Genomic DNA, 19,641 nt, shown 5'->3' with positions numbered 1-19,641 from the left:
AAGGAATAAACTAAGCTGCTTTTCAACACACACACAAACAGATGTGCTATTAGTTTATATACTGAGAAGTATATATACATGTATCTAACATAGGATATAGTAAAATGTACTTTCTCAAATGTTCATTTACTTTATTAGATGCACCTGTACAATCTAATATTATCCAATACAGCAGCTCTGGTTACAATAAATGTGAACGTTACAGTTTCTCAGTTCATTTGTTTCTCTGTCAAAAAGGTGATAATTTTACCGTTTGTTTATTTTTGAGGTCAAAAGATAAATCTGTTTTACCATCATGCCACTATACTTTAAACTTAGAGCAAACACAGAATAAAAAATCTAAATGTAAAACCCTGTGTATTTAAATAATCAGACATGTGATCTAAAACAAATCTTACAACATTTCTAAGCAGAACGTATCGGATTAACCATCGGTGCTGTTTTGTAAACGAATCGTCGTTTGATTCAAGTGTCTTCGGTCGTTTTCTATTGGTCAGATTTGATCAGCTGACAGTGGAACAGGACATGTGACTGTCTGGGCCGAAGCTGTTGTTTACAGGCAGCAGGAAATGTCTCGGCTCCTAAACTGTGGCAGTTTGTCTGCGTTTCTTTCTAACATGTCTGTGTAGCTGACACCTGAACTCTCGGCCGGTTTGACAACGTGTCTGTTCACCACCTCAACATGTTGGAGTCTCAGCCACTGGAGAAAACCTCCATAGAGGTGGCTGTGATCCCCGAGAACCAGCACTGTGGAGACCTAGCAGACATCCAGAAAGCCGAACTGGCTCCTGGAGGCTCGCTGCTCGGATGTCTGGGGATCCAGGGGCGGCTGGTGGTGTGGAACCCGGCGGACAGAGACGTGCCTCCGGCTGCAGTGGACGGCTGCTATAGAGAGTGAGTCCTTGATGTCCACAGATCAGAATCATAGTTTACACATCACTAACAGGGAACAGAGGGTCCACAGCTTTGGATTTTTATCTTTATTGAACTCGATGCAGTTGATAACAAAGTTTTGACTCATTGAAGCAGAGAACCACTTCAAATCCTGAGAACTGAACCTTTAGTTAACAGCAATCCTAAAGCTACAAACCACTTTTTCACACACATTTCTCTGTTCCTAGCTTTTTGTGGGAGGAGGTGAGCGTCCACAGTCGAGGTGTCTGCAGCTTCAGACTGCTGGCTGTGGGCTCTCAGTGGCACCTGAGGCTGCTGGAGGTGGAAGCAGAACATTCAGCCTGCATTTCTCTGCTCCAGGTCTCTGAATGTCCTGGGGACCGCCTGCTGCAGACTGTCAGAGAGCAGGACAGCAGTGAGTACCACAACCAGTCCACCATCACAGGCTCTGGATCCCACTCTGGACCAGCCGCAGTCTGAAGACACATGAACAGAAGTCTAAATCACATTATAACACTCACTTTGTTTCCAGGTGTGGGTGAGCTGCGGTCGTTGCGTGTCTTGTGGTTCGCTGCCGGCCGCTGCTGCATGCTGCTGAACAGTGATTGGCTGCTGCAGGTGAAGTGGCAGCAGGTGGGGGAGGAGCCACAGATGTTCTCCTGCTGCAGCATCCAGCAGACTGACAGCAGCAGAGACACTGCTGTTTATCACTGTGTCTGCAGAGAAACCCTGTTTATCCTCAGCTCCACTGGACTCATCAGTATCCTCCACTGTACACAACCCAATAGATACTACTACTATTAGTACTACAACCACTACTGCTACTACTAAACTAAAGCAGAAACTAAAAGTTAGGTAAGACACTTGAGTAATCTGTCCATCAGAAAACTAAGATTAACTCAGTCAAACCAAACTAAAGACAACAGATGAACTAATGTAACGTGACCATTACAGCTGTGTACTGTAGAATCAGGTGATAAGAGGTGTATCGTGATGCAGGTGTTATGATTGAATGCATTGTGACACTGTTTGCAAGACGAAGCATTAAGATTTGTAGTTCTTCTTATACTAACCTCAGCACTAATTCTAACGTTGGGGCTGGAAAAGGAGAATAGGTGAAGATAGTTGTATTTATTGTACATTAATAACTCAGTAAGTTCTAATAACACAGAAATCAAATGTCTTTGTGGCACCGTTGCTCTTTAGATCTCTGCAGTCTGTTCCTTAACCCCCCCCCAGCTGTGTATAGTATCACCGATGGCAGACTGTTAGCTAACGTTGACCTCCCCGCCTACCTGAACTCTGGCCTGACGGAAGAACATGCCGCCTCCTCCTTCTCCTCCTTCTGCCTCCTCCAGGTGTCAGCAGATCTCAGTACAGCCGTTGCCGTCACTCGATCTCATGCTGCAGTCGCCATCGACCTCAACCACTACTTCAGGTACAGCAGCAGCAAAATGAGCTAAAATCTGTTTACTTCTGCACATGTGCCAGCATCAGAACACAGCAGCTACTCAAAAGCCAAACTCCTACACGACTCAAAAGGAAATTAGTGACAGTGACACTGTCTCCTTCACGTCTAGGTAAAATTAAAGTAAAAATGAATAAGTTTAGTTATGTTTCTCCACACTTCATCTCTCTAATGGTAGGAAGTGTGGTAATTGATTTAGGACAAACTTGGTGGAGTAACATTTCCCTTTCATGAAGACAAAATCCATTTTGTTTGCAAAGACATTAAACAAACTCAAATAAACCTTTATTTGTCAAATTAATTTGGTAAAAGCAAGAAAAAATTCTAAAACCTACTTAAAAAACATGCTTACTGTTCTTCTCTTCTCCTGTTCGGGAGAGTTGTGTTTCAAATCTTAAAGAGAATATTTGTGAATACATGTTTTCTGTCGAGATTATGTCTTTTTCTATCAATTCTCATTTTGATCCAAATTTCAAAGGCAACAACACAACACTCTCAGACTGACAGTTTTGATCCTGTATCAGACAGAACCATATTTATTCTAACTTCATTTCCAGGATGTGTCCAGACCACCTACTGTGTGCCGTGTCGGCCACTCGCCCTCCTCTCCACCCACAGCACACAAGAGAGCAGGACAGCCTGACGAGCTCCAGCTGTAGCGTCGCCACCCTCGGATCCACCTTCAGTACTGACCGGTGAGCACCTGAGGTCCACAGAGACCGTACCTGGATTAGATTCACCTCAAACCTTTAAGCCTGACCTCTGACTTCCTTCTAGCTCCTGGGAAGCTCGTCTGGCCTCCATGTACAACAGAGCCCAGCAGCCTCCAGTTCCCTCTACCCCCTCCTCTCAACCTGCTGGGATGTCCTGGACCTCCTCTCTCCCCCATCTGGAGTCCTACAGGGCTTCATCCTTAGGCTGCAGCAGAGTCCCTCAGGGCGGGGCAACCATTGCATTCTCTGTCCCTGAGTCGTCCACCTCATCTCTGCTCACTGTCTCCGACTTCTCCGCCCTACTGACCTTCACCTCTCCTGGCAACAGACAGACCACAGTGGCTTTATGGGATTTGGAGTCTGGGAGTGTGAGTTACCACCAGGTGGAGGGCGAGGCGGCTCCGGTTCAGCGCTGTGGAGAGAGACAGCACAGGCTGCTGCTGAAGAGTAAGTCAGACTTAAGCTGGTGTTTTCAGTGGAACAATTCCTGTAGAGGTGAAACTGAATCCATCGGAAAGGTTGGTTGTAGTTGGTAGTTCCAGTTTGCACAGACAGACTTGTATGAACCACTACAGCAGCTGAGGCTCGTGTTTCTTTCCCTATTAGATTTGCTTTTATTTTATGTCAAGGTCCAGAATGATGTTTGGAGCAAAATGTTCTCATAACTAACTGAGCTCCAAAAGTGGACTGAAATAGGAAACTAATTTTCTGAAGCACATAAATAAACTTTTTTCATTTTTTTCCACACTCTGCAGAAAGATAAAAGTCTAAACTAAAACTAACTAGTCAGACTTTAGTGTATTAAATTGATTTGTGAGTGTTTGCCTGTGTGCCAGTTGAAAGGAAACAAAAACCCTGCAAAGCTGCAATGATTTCTTTCAGTCAATACACCACAACAAAGAAAAGCTGACTGGTAGTACCACATATCTCATTATTCCTGCAAACTTCACACTGAACTGGCTTTATCCCTCTCTCTCTCCAGAGGCCGGTGTGTTCCAGGTCTTGTTTTCAGTTTCCCAGCAAGACCTGCTCAGTAGGTTGATGTTGTTTGGCAGCGCAGCAACAGTAGATGTAGTTTGTCACCTGAACAACTGGGGCCGCTGCTCCATTCCTGTCCACGCCCTGCAGGTAAGACGAGACTGCTGCCTCCACCTGACGTTTGGTGACCTTTCTTAAACCGGGTTTGTGTTTTTACAGGCTGGACTAAAGAACCGTCAGCTGGATACAGTCGAGTTCTACTTAAAGAGCAAAGAAAACATCCTGAACCCGTCAACTGCGTTCGGTGCTGCTGATCAGCCTGCAGCCTCCGCTCTGAGTCTGTCAGACAGTACGTAAACAGCTTCAGAAAATCTATAGTCACCATTAGTTACATCACCATCCGGCTCAGAGACATTTAACATGTCTGTGTCACAACCAGGTGTCCAGGAGCTGTGTCCTGCGTTGGACCTGCTGTGTTCAGCTGTCCGAGACTCGAACAGTGATGCTCAGAGCCGACAGTTCTCAGAACAGCTGCTCAACATCACAGTGAACTTTGTGAACACACAGATCCGCTCTGTGCTGTCCTGCACACACCGTAAGGCAACACACACACGACTTTAGTCCTGTCCAGCAGACATCAGAAGGCAACACGCTTCTGTAGATTGTTGGTTCTGTTTTAACCTCCGATTGTGTTCTGAAAGTTAAAGCTGCTGTGATGTGTCTGCAGATGAAGACCCAGGTGTTCAGAGCTGTGTGGACGTTCTGGATCAGTACATCACCGAGCTGAGGAGCTACATGAAGAAATTTCCCTGGCCTGCAGGGGGCGACACCTCCAGCACCAACTCTGCTGTCCCCGGTCAGAAGGAAGTGCTGAGGGACGAGTGGGAGCAGCTGCCGACAGAGGTGACGTTTTGTCTGCTGAATGAAAGATCTGTCTTGTGTTTAAGATATTGGTGGTAGTCTTCATGTGTCATCACTGTATCTGTGTGGGTTGTAGGAGGTGGTCCATCAGTCCATCCTGACCAATCAGATCCCAAGAGCTCAGGCTGTCCTGAGGAGGCGGAGTCTTCCAGAGCAGCACCTGTCTGCTCTGAGGATGGAGGGTCTGCAGCAGGTCTTCTCCTCCCTGCAACACAGAGACCTGCCGACGGCCACCAGGCTCCTCATTAACATGGTCTCAGCAGTCAACTAATCCAACTTATTTTATCCTCCGTGTTGTATGTACACGCTGAAAGGCTAACATTGGAATGCTAACATGTCACAAACAAAATCATGGCCGATGCTCCCTATAAGTACAGAAAGCTGAGAATGATCAGGTTTCAAAGTTTCCGTGTTTCTGAACATCAGTGGATTGACTGTAAATATACTGGACGTCAAGTGAAAGCAGTTTTTGGCTTTTTGGTCAAATATTAAACTAGTTGTTCTTCTGTTTGTAGGGTTTCAGTGTGAAGAAGCAGCTCCACAGTATCTCCCTTTACACCAGTGACAAGGACCTGAGGGAGTTCGTGGTGAGTCTGGGATTTTACAGTAAGCACAGGAAACTGCAGTCTTGTTCCTACCTGACGCTTTTAATGCTTCTTACAGGGTTTAGTACAGTGTTTAATATTTACCTTTAAATCTAAATGTTTCAAATTTCAGTCCATAACTGTTCTTGATGTGAAACCAAAGACTCCCGCAGGCTGTTCAACTTGAGCTCAGTTAGTTTGTTGTTGTGGAGGTTTGAGGATGGACACGCTGTGGTAATAAAGTGGTGGTGCAGCTGCAGACGAGACACTTGTTTCAATTGTTTGGGTTTTTTTTGCCTGTTTCCAGTTTCTGAGCTCAAAACTCAGTATTTAAGGCAGGTTTACTAAAAAAGCTTCCTGACAGGATTCACCTGGAATCTTATGTCTTAACAAGTCTGGTTGCTGGTTCAGGTGCAGGAGCTCTCGAGGCAGAGTTCTTTTCCAGAGGAGGAGATGCAGAGTGTGGCGTTCATAAGGGAGATGGAGAGGTTGGAGTCGCTGCCTGCATCTCGCTGCTCAGTGAATCCCACATCACCAAGGTAAAGATGCTGTAAGATGAAGAGTCCGGACTAGCCAAGCTTCATGTGAACGACCCGTATTTTCCACTTTACCTCTTGAATACTTTTTTAATCTTCACCTAATCCTGTTTCTCTCACCTCCTCTCTGACCTAGAAGTCACTTACTGTCCTGTTCCAGTGTCCTTCAGATGGTTCACAGTGAGGAGGGAGGTGCTCACGAGGTTCTGGGGGAGCTGGTAAGACAGAGGAGGTCTGATGAAGAAGGGGGGCTCTGGCAGAACCTCAGATTGGACTGGGTGAGGAACTGGGACCAGAGCTTTAAGACCACTGTCCTCTTGTCCAGAATCCAGCACACAGGTATAACACTACACCACCACGTCCTCTGATCCAGAATCCAGATCCAGAACAAAGACCACATTGGCTCCTGAAGACTGTTTTCAAAGACTTGTTACAGAGTTCTCCCTCTTTTGGTCCGTTAGAGTTGAGTTCCTGTGACTCAGCCGTGCTATGGCGCTACCTGACTGGCCTCCACGACCGGCGCCGGGTGGTCAGCTGGATCCAGAACAGGGAGACCGCAGATGTCTCATGGCCAGAATTAACACCAGAACTAGTTAACAGCAACACAGTCTGCAGCTCCTACATGAGGGAGAACATCCTGGACCTGCTGGCCAGGTACAGCAACATGGAACAAGACAGCGAGGTGGTGGCAGTTCTTTACAACAGTGTTCGGATTTAAACCAGCAGCCAGCAGTCCCGGGTCGGATTCAAACCTCATTCTCAGGATTTTCTTTACCATATTATCTTAACAAAGGTTTAGCAGACACAATATTTCTAAGGTGATAAAATGCAGACAAGCAGTCCTGATCCTTTATGTCTTTATCAAACACACAGAGTGATGGTGGAAAAAGTAAGTGAACCAGAACCAGCAGTACAACAAGTTCTCCCTGTAACTTAGTTAGACCTGAACTTCGGACCATTCGTCCTCACAGAACTGCTTCAGCTCAGACAGATTCTCTCCAAAGGTGGTTCGACCAGTTAATAAAATTTAATATTTTTAATATTTTAAAACGGGGAATACGTCCACATACAAACAACCAGTTATAACAGAAACAATCACCAGCTTTGAGCACAGAAAGTCACATACACCAGTGTTTCAGGTCTAAACTCTGACATCACAGCCTTCGGCCTTGTTTTTTCTGGGGTTCATGTCTGTCTGTATTTTTCCTCTAGGAAGGATGTGTTCATCCCAGACGAACTGTCGGACCTGCAGCAGCTGTTGTGGAGGTTGGCTCAAGGTGGAGGGGTGATGGCGTCTTCCCCACCTGTTCCTCGCTACCGCTCCCCGCTCGGCCTCGACCTCCACAGCCTCTTCATCACCTTCTGCCTGGACCACAACCTGCAGTACCTGCTCTACACCTACTTGGAGCACTACAGGTGTGTGTTGCTGCTGCTGATGTTTTCAGCCGCTTCATCGATTGTATAATCTCTGTATGTTAATTAGCTTCACGTGTCCTCTCCCCAGACTGACGCCCAGAAACTGTCCCCTCCTGAGCAATCGGAGCCTGTCTGAGAGCCAGCCCTGGTTTGAAATGATGGTGAAGATCCAGGAGATCACCAGAGATCTGTCAGGTACCAGAACAGCATCTCTTCCTTCAATACAACCCAGGAATCCTTTATTTCATAGTTATTTATGATGCAGAAAGGCTAAAACCAAGTCTAAATTATTTTGTACTGGTCTCTGTCGTCCCAGACCCAGGGCTACTCTTCCAGGCCAGTCTCACCAGTGCTCAGGTGCTGTTACCAGGCAGCCAGGCGTCTCTCAGCAGTCTCCTGCTGGAGGGACACAGTCTGCTGGTTCTGGCTGCCATCATGTTTGCCCCCGGAGGAATCGACCAGGTAAACGTAACCTCTCACTGCACCGGGTTTCCTGAAAAAGAATAAATATCATTGATGCCAAATGTTCAAATGTTCTTCCGTCTGTGCCGTTTGACTTTATTAAATTAGTTAATAGAAAAAAAAAAAGGTTTTAGTTTTTAATTAACGCTTAAAGCTTTGATTTAAAATAAAGCAAAGCTCTCAGTCCGAGATAAAAGCTCTTAAAGATAAAATGTAATGAAAAAATGAAATGTTCAGCAGCGTCTTGACTTGAACGGCTCAAGCTGTTCTAAAGAAACCTCCCAGTTTTGTTTCCATGATGCAAATTTACTGTGTCTTAGGTGGAACGGAGCTAGTTAGCACAAATCTGACCGGGGCTCAGGGAGTAGTTTAATACGGTGTTAAAATGATTTAGCATTACACTCAGATAACAAAGACAAGCTCTGGATGGAAGTTTCCAAAAATGAATCAGCAGCAAAGTAGACCTGTAATAAACAGATGTGTCGATTAGACTTCCTGTTTACACGGACTCTGATGTAATTGTTACAGCAGTAGTTTGTGGAAGAGTACGTACACTCTGAATCAAACTGAAAACTGATCACATGGACTCGTCCACTCAACCACTCCTGCTACTGCTCACCTGTGACCTGTGGAGTCTCAAGTGATGGAGGATAAAAACAATTATTGTCTATGTCTCCTTAGATGATTGGTTTGATCTGAAGCGATACTCTGTGTGCTTCCTGTGTGCAGGTCATGGCTCAGGGTGAAAGGTCTGTCACGTCAGAGAGGACAGTTGACCCTCAGCTCCTGAAAATGGCGCTGGCCCCCCACCTCAAACTAAAGGCCGCCCTGTTCCCCACTGGATCCAGAGGAAACAGCCAGTCCTCTGACATCTCTGTGTACCACCTACTGCAGGTACGCTCAGGTCCTCATTCAGGAAACGTTGGGTGTGTAGCAGTAAATTTAAAGCATTCAAAGTAATTGTCCTGAGTTGGTGTGTTTTCCAGTCGCTCCATCCTTTGGACCCTTCCAGGCTGTTTGGCTGGCAGGCGGCAAACACCCTCAGCTCCACTGGTGAGATCCAGACATCAGCTTTAAGCAGTAATGACAGAAGTAGTAGAAGTAGCAGCAGTATAGGTGGCGCAGCAGCACCATGTAGTAGTAGTAGTAGTAGTAGTAGTAGTAGTAGTAGTAGTAGTAGTAGTAGTAGTAGTAGTAGTAGTAGTAGTAGTAGTAGTAGTAGTAGGTGGTATCAGAAGTAGAAACACAAATAAGGCTGAGTGAAGCTGTGTACTGTGGCTCTTTCTCCACAGAAACCTCAGAGCTGCCTCATTTCTCCAGCCCTCACCTGGTCAACAGGTTCGCCTTAGTGGAGAATCTGGACTTCCTGTACTACCTCCGTCATGGTCGACCTTCCTTCGCGTACGCCACCTTCCTCGTTCAGCAGCTGAGCAGCTGCTGTGATGTCACAATACTGTGAGTACGAGCACAGACCAACGCTGTTTAGTTAAAGGAAGTTACGTTTAGTGAGATGATTAATGGACCAGAGAACACAGCATTGATTGTGTGTGTGTGTGTGTGTGTGTGTGTGTGTGTGTGTGTGTGTGTGTGTGTGTGTGTGTGTGTGTGTGTGTGTGTGTGTGTGTGTGTGTGTGTGTGTGTGTGTGTGTTCAGGCTGCAGAAGGCCAGGCAGCAGGTGTACAGGATGGCTCTGCAGTGTTTTAGTGTTCCATCTGTGGCGTCAGCCGCCGTTTGTTTCTGCGAGCTGGTAGGAGTCTGCAGTCTCAAGCTCAGAGTCGACATCAGAGCCATGAACACCATCCTGCAGCACTGGAACCAACACAACACACACATCACTACAACAGAGCACCTACACACACTGGGTAAACGCAACACACACCTGCACACTCTGTACGAAGTGACCATTAATATTTCTTGTTTTAAAGACGCAGAGCTTGGTAAAAGAAATCCCAAAATACCAAAGAACAAGTCATAGATAAAGATTTACATTTACAGAAAATGACCAAAAACTGACAAAGTTCCCTCAGTCTGTGGGTCCAATGAGGGCTGGGGGGCCTCGTCCTCATGAACTCTCTGCTGATGTCTTCTTTCAGCATCTAAAGGTGTGAAGCTGGCAGAGGCGGAGCCTGGAGCCGCAGAGGAGCTGATTGGCTACCTGGAGGCTGCAGTGACAGACAGTCTGGAGCAAAAGGGCATCAGCAGGTGAACTCCACCTCCAACACTCATCGTATATGAACCTCAGAATGAAATTTATTATCACATCATTTCTGTGTGTGTGTGTGTGTGTGTGTGTGTGTGTTAGATCGTCCTACGAAGCGGCCCAGGAGTGGGCGTTGCCTGTCCAGTTCTGTCAGCTCCACAGTCTGAAGCTCAGCTCTGTTTACCCCACCCACTGTGCCAGTGATGGACAGTTCATCCACTTCCTGTTGTTTGTCCAGTTGCACAACTTCCCACCCCAGCAGGTGAACACACCCCTCAACAACATCCTTACTTCTTACTTACTTACGTCGGTGCCGTCCAGGACAGGTGTCTGTGGAGGCTCAGATCTGTCACCTGACACAACACAACACAACACAACACAACACAACACAACACAACACAACACAACACAACACAACACAACACAACACAACACAACACAACACAACACAACACAACACAACACAACACAACACATCTGTCATAGTATTATTTCTCTAACTTGTCGTATCATGTAACTGTTCCTCTGACCGTATTTGGTTTTTTCCTCCAGGTGAGATCTCTCGTGGCACAGTTTGGTCCCGCCCTGCAGGCCCACCTGAGCCTGGCGTTTCAGGACCTGCAGGTCTATAGTCAGAGGAGCTGTGGTCCTGAAGCGCAGACGTACACGCTGAGTAAAGAAGAGAGTCCTGGGAGCCCGGATCATCCCAGGGAGCTGTTCCAGGTCCTCCTGAAGAGCCAGGAGGAGGCGTCACCCTGCATGTATCTGCTGCAGGAGGCACTGGTGCTACGCTGCCCAACACTGGCCGTACTGGCCGCCTGTCAACAGGTAACTCAGCACCATACACTGAGTGATCCTTGCTACTCTAAAGTAAATCTAGAGCACTGTGCACGGTTACAGAAAGGGTTTGATGTGGGATTATGATGAAAGAAAACTCAACAACCACAGACATCTTTGTCGTATCTGGTGCTGGTCCTGGTCTGTGGATAAGTAGGAAGACCTTTAAAGACAGTGAAGTGACATTCAAACACCGAACTCTGTTTCTGGAAGGCTAAACAAACAGGGCCAATAAAACCAGTTCAGAATTGTAAAAACTGACAAACAAGCTACGCAGCCTGATAACAAAGACGTAATTCCACCCTGTAAATACATTAGTTGCGGTAGTTGCACTAGCTGCAGCAGAGCGATGTTAACCACTGACACTTGATTAATGCGTCATAGCATTAAAAGCATCTAAACTTATTAAACTTCACTAACTGGGCTGTTTTCAGATCCTAAATCAAATACTCTACTATTTTAGACATGGATGAAAACAGAGGGCTTGAAGTAAAGCTTTGTGAGGCTCTCCAAATGTTTGTAAGTGTAAAAACAGTAACTAACAAACCTTCAGTTTTTCAGTGTCACTGCATCTAAAGCTGTCAACAAAAACATCTCCAGGCTGCATCTGCACACGATAAACAATAAAAAAAAACTGGCAGAACGGCAGCAAACAGTGAACCAGCATCGAGTTTAAACTCTGATGAAGGAGAATTTTTCATGACTTTACTCAGCAAGTGACCAAGACTGTAAAGAAGGCCAGACTCTAATTAGGGAACAGATCCTGGGGCAACAAACACAGTTACAGAAACCACTGTGGGCACAGACACTGTGAGTGAGTTAACACTCAGAGCAACTGAAAACCGAATCTCATCTGAATCCAGTTCAATTTCCAATTTCACAGAAGTGATTAATACCAAATGAACTCTTTTATTCTTTGAGTCATGTGCTTGTGGCTTTTTCTCATCTACAGATATTTTTTACTCGTCTCAGGTAAAACTGCTGACTTTTTAATAATACATCTTACCTACGAGTAGGAGAAATACTGAATCATTTATAGCTTCTTTCCAGATACTTGCAGCTGCTGCACACTCAGCGGCTCCTCCACTGCTGGTTTAGTTTAGTGCGGGGGGGCAGCATGTAGAGGTTTAAATGTTAAATCTGTTTGATTGACAGGGGGCGGAGCTGCTGCCCTGTCTGTGTGTGTGGGTGCTGACATCTGTCGACAGCGCCACCGCCGGAGGAGCCACGTCACACCTCGTCGAAGTGCCTCAACATCACGAGTGGACCCTGCACGACCTGTCGATCATCTGGAGGACGCTGCTTGGGCGGGGCTGCGTCAGGCCCCTCCTCCGAGGCTTCGAGCTCTTCCAGAGGGTAAAAGCATGAGACTTGAGATGACACAAAGGGGATCAAAGAGTCCTGAAAGTGGTTCAGAAAAGATTGTACACACTGGAGAAGATCTGTTTCTATAACAGCAGATTTAACACAGTGTGAAGCTTCCTGCTCTCCTGGAATATATTCCTCCTGTCATGTGGGAAAAGTCTTATCAGTTTCTTCAGGATGTTCAAGGTCAAATCTAAGATCTGGGCTGTATGGGGCACCAACACCTTTATGTTTTGTGTCTCTCTCAGGACTGTCCTCTGGTGTTGGTGTTGAGGATGTTTGAGTTGTGTTGTGACTACAGGAATTACTCTGAGGCCAAAGGGAAGCTGCTGGAGTTCCAGAGGACGTTAATTACTGTAAGTTTCATCAACCAGAAGCCAATAGGCAGTGCCACAAAATAGACAAATAGCTCCTCAGCCTGCAGAGACTCCTCTTCCTACTGACACCTCATAACACAACAGACAATTCATTAATATTCAAAGTACATTTGGTGGATTTAGTTTTAGCCACACAGGTTTTTGTTACTGACATCTACAAGCATGCTGCAGAGCAGTACACTAAACGTGCCTTCGCTTCGTCCTTACTGTTACAGCTGAGAAACAGCAGCCCAGCACCCCCCGGTGGACTCCCCCTGCAGTGGGTGGAGAGCCAGGCCTCCGTGTTGCTCTTGACTATGCTGCAGCGCCGATCCTCCCAGTACGACCTCCACCGGCTGCTGCACCTGCTGGCCGACGTCGACAAGCTCCTTAAATCCAACGGTGAGATCATAAAATGTGCTAAACGGCGTTACCTGGTCCCATCATGCAGCTGCTGTCCTTTAGACCTCTGATCAGTCAGTAATCAAGATTAAAGAAGCACATTTCACCACAAGATGAAATAAAAAGGAAGAAACATTGATCACGTTAACATCACAAGTCAAAATTACGAGATTAGACATCGATTCAACTTTATTTGTGTGTGTGTGTGTGTGTGTGTGTTTAGGTCCAGACTTCAAGAAGCTAAGTCAGCTCAGTGAGTTGCTGCAGGGGTCAGGGGTCAGCCTGTCTCCCAGGCTGCTGCAGCCCTGTTCTCCCTCCGTCCAGCAGGAGGAGTTCCAGGCTGCAGTGGACGCTCTTCAGGCCGGGGGACGCTACAGCCAGGCCAGACAAGTGGCAGTGTTGGCCGGCCTGCCGGTCCACCGCCTGCTCCTCAGTCAGGTTGGCTCCACTGCAACGTCACAATTAAAATTCTTCTTCATACAAATTTATATAGAATTATTTCTTCCATCAGATCTACAAGAAACTTTGAACTTCAGTTTTGTGTGTTTGACTTTTTTCCTTTGTTGGAGGGAAAATGAAAATAACTAAAACAAACCAACAGATCTAAAAAAAATGAATAACGGTGACCCTCAAAATGTCCTGTGGACGTGTGTATGATATGTAAAAACGCTGTTTATTGATTCTACACAGAACTTTACACGTTGCATCAGGAAGTATTAAATTAAATAATCACTCACTGAGTTATTGAAGTTTCACCTTCTAGACCTGCTGAACCTGATTTAATATTAACTGAATGTTTCTGTTTGTCATGTAGCTGCTTCAGGAAGCAAACTCCCAGAAGTCCAAGAGACAGTGGAGGAGGTTGGAAACTCGAGTCAGTTTCTGGAGGAAATGTCACGAGCAGCTGAAGACTGAAGACACTGATCCAGAATCAGCTTCTCAGTTCTTCCTGTCACAGACTGAACCTGAGGCTCCAGACTCGTCTGTGGGTGGCGAGGCTCAGACAGAGCTGCTGGACGTCCAGGAGCGCTGCCTGCTGCTCGGGTTCACTGCTCACTGGCTGTCCCTGCTCAGCCCGGCTCCCCTGGATAAACTGGAGAACCTGGAGAAGAAGCTGTGGATCAGTCGGGTACGACGACACGTCCTTAGTGTCACCATGGAGAAGGAGAGCGTTTTCAACCTAGCGCCGCCTGCCGCCACGCCTGAAATGAACACATATGAAGTGTTAATGAAGGAGTTCTCCTTCTCTAACATATCCGGCCTAAACACTGAGAAGTGCCTCAGTGTGGAGGGACTCCCAGGTTCCCCTGAGGAGCAGGAGGAGCTGAAAGTCGATTCCGAGTTAAATCCAGAGGAGAGGAGTGTTCTGGCTCTGCTGGTCGGCCAGCTCTTAGATAATGGTAGCATCCATGAAGCCGGCCGAGTCTGCCGATACTTCTCCCTGTATCACCCTGACATGTGGGTGGTGCTGCGCTGCCACGGCCTGGCATCAGGGAAACTAAACCCTGAACCACAAGAAGAGGCATCAGAAGCTCTGCCAAGGAGCAGCATCACCAGCTGTAAGTAACCCGTCTGCTTCAAAGGCTCCTGATGGTTCAGAACTGAACCTTTATCCATCCAACTTTCTCTCTCCCTCCTCCAGCTCCGTCATTCAGCAGCTTGTCTTCATTCGTGATGGTTACCCCCATTGAAGACGAGGTTGCTGTACAGCTCCAGAGACTGGTGGACCAGTGTCGCCATGGAAACAGCTACTGTAAACAAGTCCTCAGCCTCTACCAGCTCTCCAAGGTACCATTACACATCATCAGAAGAAATGTGTCTCCTGGTTATATGTGATTCTGTTACATTGAACCAAATAGTGATTTTAGTCATTAATACAGCAGCCGGACATGTTTTTATGTTTAACATTGACCATGTCTGTGCCCCCCCCCCCCCCCCCCCCCCGTCTTCTCCAGGAGCTGCAGTGCTCCTTCAGTGAGTTCTGCAGGGAGGAACCTCGCACCGTTTTGGAGAAGCTGCTGCTGTCGGACCAGCCCGAGCGTTTCAGGAAGGCTCAGACCTTCATCAGAGCTCAGGGTCTCTCTGCAGACACCGTGGCTGAGCTGGTCTCCTATGCTGTGGTTCACGCACACCTTGCCTCCACCCAGGAGCTGCAGCCTGGTGAGAACAGAACAGCTCCAGCTGTGGAGTCCATGTTTTTGCACATTTAGGTGGTTGAGTGTCCAAAACAAACGTGTGTTTGTGTGTGACCCAGCAGAGAGGCAAGTATTCAGACCGTCAGAGGGCCGGGACTCGCTGGTCCAGCTGATCAAACTGTGTGAAGATCCAAACCTGGTGGGAGTCAAACTGCTGGAAAACCTCAACACTGTTCCACTGAGAGACCTGAACTGCAGTATGATAATCACACACACACACACAGATGAAGTGCTATTGAAGAACTATACACTATACTATAAAATTCCCACTAATTTCTGGAAATATCGATGTAATAAAGGTTAAATTAATACAAAAAAAGTCCTGAGACCATTATTTTATTTGGTCTGGAAGCAGTTAATGATTCATATGTGAGCAGTGATTAAAAGACTTCAGATCATTTTAGTTAATGTATTAATTAAACTGTGAAAGTAACTTTTTAATGACCAAACAATGCAGACTCAAAGTGTTTTAGAAATTAAAGCCTTGTAAAATAGAATATTAGCTAAGCTACTCTCACATTTTTATCACTTTATCTTTTGGTCTGACTGAGGAAGCAACAGATAAAAAACACGTAAATAAAAATCGGATTCTCTTCTGCAGTTGTGGAATTGCTGATCGTGGCCCACGACTGTTTCAGTCTCACCTGTAACATGGAGGGGATCGTCAGGGTGCTCCAAGCCGCGCGTCACCTCAGCCACACCTACCTCGCCCCAGGAGAGCAATTCAGTCTGCTGGTAAAACCCCCCCACCCCCCAAAAACACAATGAGCTTTATTCCTCTACAAAGTGAACAAATCTACTAGACAGAAATTTGACTTTAGCTTATTGATGCTACAAGGTGCCGCGTGTGTGTGTGTGTCTGTGTGTGTGTGTGTGTGTGCGTGCGTGCGTGCAGGTGCGTCTGCTGACAGGTATCGGCAGGTATGGTGAGATGACGTACATCTTCGACCTGCTTCATCAGAGCCATCGCTTTGAGATGCTGCTGAGGAAGAAGGTCGACACAGACAGAAGACAGGTACAACAAACACCGTCGTTACCGTTGTTAATGATAAATTATTAGAGGATAAAAATGATTATTTGCACACTGGAGGTTGAATTTTGCCAGTAATGCTGTGCAATGCTATTATGACCCTGTACATATATTATATATACATATATATCTTTTTATTAGAACACAACTAGAGCAGGTAGGAAATATGAGAACAGTCTTAAACCCAACAGCTTCTTTAGGATAAAGTGACAAAAAAAGGGTTGAAGACCAAAGTCTCACCGAGTTTCTTTTTTAAGGGAGCAGACGAAGTCCAGAAGTGAAGTTTTAAATGTTGTTTGGACTGTAACTCAGCTGAGTGTTGATTGAATCCCCGTCGTTCCCTCGTGTTGCAGAGCTCCAGTCTGAAGACGGCTCTGCTGGACTACATAAAGCGCTGCCTCCCCGCAGACAGCGAGAAACACAACATGGTGGCGCTGTGTTTCAGCATGAGGAGGGAGATCGGAGAAAACCACGAGATGGCTGCCAGGACTCAGCTGAAGATGATCCAGTCTCAGGCCTGGGGTGAGCCTGGAACACTAGAACTCAGTGAACTCAGTGAACCTTGGATCAGTTTGATCCCGGTGTCCTCAGTGTTTTGTTCTCTTTGTCTTTATGTTTTCAGTCGTCACTCCTGATCTGAAGAAGTCTTTAGTGAAGGTGTTGGGTCTGCTGAAGGACGCTGCAGAAAGTTTCTCCAAGGTCCCTGAACCGTCACTCACTACTTTAACATCCTTTAACTACACAACAACCTATTCACTGTGTGTGAACGTGTGTTTCCAGGACTCGTGTGTGCGTCAAGCCAGTCGCTGTGTTCGCACGGCCAAGCTGGTTGCCCTTCAGCTGCACTTCCTGAACCAGGGATCAGACCTGCGCGTCATCAACCTGCAGCCCACAGAGCTGCTGAGAACAGTCACAGAGTTGCCGCGATGCTTCCAGGTGTGTTGAGTTTACAGTGTCTGTATGTCTTCATTTACTGAAACACTGAGACGCCTCGCTCCTCCAGGATCTGTGCTTGAACACCGAGCTCGTGACGTAGCTGAGGTCACAAACCTTCAGTTTACAGCAGCTTTTCTTCTGACATTGAGTTTTGCAGGTTAACTTGTAGAAAGTCATTCTTTAAATTGGTTGTTAGTCCCGGCCCTGTTGGCCTGAACGTGGGTCTTCTCACCAACTGGACGACGCCTCTGCTGCTTGGATCTACAAGTCACAGGAAGACGGTTTCAGATCTCAGATCTCTTCCAACATCTCTTTGCTGTCTCTCAGGTGTTTGTGGTGTCAGAGGCGTACGGCTACACTCCAGACTGGGCAGAGATTTTGTACCAGAAAGTGATTCTGAAAGGAGACTTTGTTTATCTGGAAGAGCTTAAACGCCACCGTCCGCTGACCTCCAGCCTGTTCGAGGACATTTTCAAAAAGTAAGATAAATGAAATAAGATGTAAATGAGGTTAAACCACCTGAAGGTTAGGTCTCATCTCACCTGTGTGTGTGTGTGTGTGTGTGTGTGTGTTGTTTTAGGCTGGACGGCGCTCCCAGCAGCGTCACTGCGAACATGAAGCGCCTGCTGACGCACTGTGATGATGTGTACAGCCGCTATAGGTTGGCCTACCAGCAAAATCTGTACGATGTCACCAAAATGATGCTGGAGGACGCCAACACCTCCAACTACCTGAAGGACAGACTCACCAGCTGATCGACCGGCTGCTCGCTCACTCAGTGACCGACTAGTTGGTCGATCTCTTCTCCCAGTTAATGGACACGACAGAACCATTAACCAGTAACTGCTCAGTTACTGGTTAATGGTTACTGGTTAAACTGGTTACTCCACTCTCTGGTTATTAAATCAACAAATACTGTTTCTGGTAAATGATCATTTCTAAATATGTAAAAACTGCTACTTGTGTCTTTTCTCCTTAATCTTCTCTGGACATAACCTGGAAATTTTCTTTTTGCAAAATCCCAAAGAATTTATTGAGAATAATAAAAAAGAGAAATGGAATGAAAACTGTAAATGTACTTTCTGACAGGGGATCATAGCACCAACATCTGGCTCCTGTGGTTCAATCACAGGTGTATTGAAAAGATGCAGTCACCACCTCAGCGTCCTTCCCAAACCTCAATCACTGGCTCTGTAGATCTGGAGCAGGTCACGTGGTTACACTACTTCTATTTTATTGAATCAGTCAGTTTGGAAACAGACAGCTTTCATTGGGATTCTAATCATTTATAATCACTGTGTGATGAACCTGGAACTGAGGAATTTGTGCGGACTATTTTCAGCAGCGGATTCATCGGTTGTTGCTCTAATGAGTGTCGGTGGCTACAGGAGGGTGAAGGTGAGACCGAGTCTGTGTTAATGGAGATAAAGGAACATGTGACAGTTTGACTCACTGATGTGTTTTTATTTGTTTGTTCTGGATCTAATTTGAAACCGTCTTTAGAACCTCGTGATAAGATGCAGAATTTATAGAAAATCCTTTTTTACATTTCTACTAATGTAAACGTCACCAGATCTGAACAGGTGAAGTGTAGATGGCTGCTGGTTGGTATCAGTGTCACAAAGTCAAACAAATCACAAAGGAAAACAAACGTTATGCTAATTTAATGTGAATGTAAAAACTTTCTAGTTCTGCTGAGTAACCAATGGAAAGTTCTCTGTTCCTCCACTAGATGGTGGTCCAGGCTCACCACCTGTTATCCTGTTCTTAACCAGCACCCTCCAGTACTGCTGCCCTGCTAACTAACGAGCTCTACCCACGGCTGACTACCTGGATCAGGTGTGTTCAGTCCAGTTTACTGTGTCTTTCTCCACTGGAGAAGATGAAGAACAAGAGCAGCGTTAGCAAACAGTAAATACAAGTTATTCTAATAATTCAAGTGTGAACTGATCCTCACTACTCATTATTGTCCTGACGTGTTTCACAGACTCGTCTGGACACAAACTTCACCTGCTCGTTACCGTCTGGTTTGAAATCTGCAGCAGCTACAGTAGAAATGTCTGATTCCTCTTCTCTCTGTTTGAGCTGCTGGTTGATCAGCAGAACCCTCTCTAATGGAGAGAGTCGTTAAGAAAACGACCTCATTATTCAGCTCTAATTAGTTCATTAATCAGGGGTTTATATCACACTCAGCTGAGCAGAGGGGAGCTTTCATACTGGGATTCAGCCCAAATTGTTTGTTCACTGTGATGAGACTCATGCATCATTTTGACCAGACAGATCTGAAGATGATAAAGACTCTGAAGACGAAGGACGAATGTGTAAAGGTTCAATATTGAAGCTTTACC

General features: G+C 46.2%; 1 protein-coding gene across 5 annotated transcripts; it reads left to right on the top strand.

Annotated features, from left to right (window-relative positions):
• Positions 1 to 527: 527 nt before the first annotated feature.
• Positions 528 to 18,727, top strand: spg11 (SPG11 vesicle trafficking associated, spatacsin). Of its 5 annotated transcripts, none has more exons than XM_026364687.1 (40): positions 528 to 894; positions 1,122 to 1,309; positions 1,427 to 1,654; positions 2,134 to 2,332; positions 2,920 to 3,057; positions 3,140 to 3,522; positions 4,058 to 4,203; positions 4,273 to 4,402; positions 4,493 to 4,648; positions 4,781 to 4,956; positions 5,051 to 5,227; positions 5,490 to 5,561; positions 5,970 to 6,097; positions 6,255 to 6,433; positions 6,556 to 6,748; positions 7,307 to 7,510; positions 7,599 to 7,705; positions 7,827 to 7,972; positions 8,702 to 8,866; positions 8,959 to 9,025; positions 9,238 to 9,427; positions 9,626 to 9,834; positions 10,066 to 10,174; positions 10,275 to 10,434; positions 10,725 to 11,000; positions 12,165 to 12,365; positions 12,623 to 12,730; positions 12,967 to 13,132; positions 13,356 to 13,570; positions 13,947 to 14,691; positions 14,775 to 14,920; positions 15,088 to 15,292; positions 15,387 to 15,524; positions 15,929 to 16,062; positions 16,223 to 16,342; positions 16,711 to 16,879; positions 16,980 to 17,056; positions 17,138 to 17,293; positions 17,621 to 17,772; positions 17,874 to 18,727. In XM_026364687.1, the coding sequence occupies exons 1-40, from the start codon at positions 683 to 685 to the stop codon at positions 18,046 to 18,048; spliced, it is 7,245 nt and encodes a 2,414-aa protein (XP_026220472.1). In that variant the 5' UTR covers positions 528 to 682; the 3' UTR covers positions 18,049 to 18,727. The 5 variants fall into 5 exon arrangements, with proteins under 5 accessions (XP_026220472.1, XP_026220471.1, XP_026220470.1 ...); XM_026364686.1 differs by having other exon boundaries at positions 6,231 to 6,433; positions 15,390 to 15,524; positions 17,874 to 18,726; XM_026364685.1 differs by having other exon boundaries at positions 6,231 to 6,433; positions 17,874 to 18,726.
• Positions 18,728 to 19,641: the final 914 nt, after the last annotated feature.

Source organism: Anabas testudineus, chromosome 6, assembly GCF_900324465.2.
Source record: "Anabas testudineus chromosome 6, fAnaTes1.2, whole genome shotgun sequence".
Lineage (NCBI taxonomy): Eukaryota > Metazoa > Chordata > Actinopteri > Anabantiformes > Anabantidae > Anabas > Anabas testudineus.
Note: the sequence above shows the minus strand (reverse complement) of the source record. Positions and strands in the feature narration are given on the sequence as shown.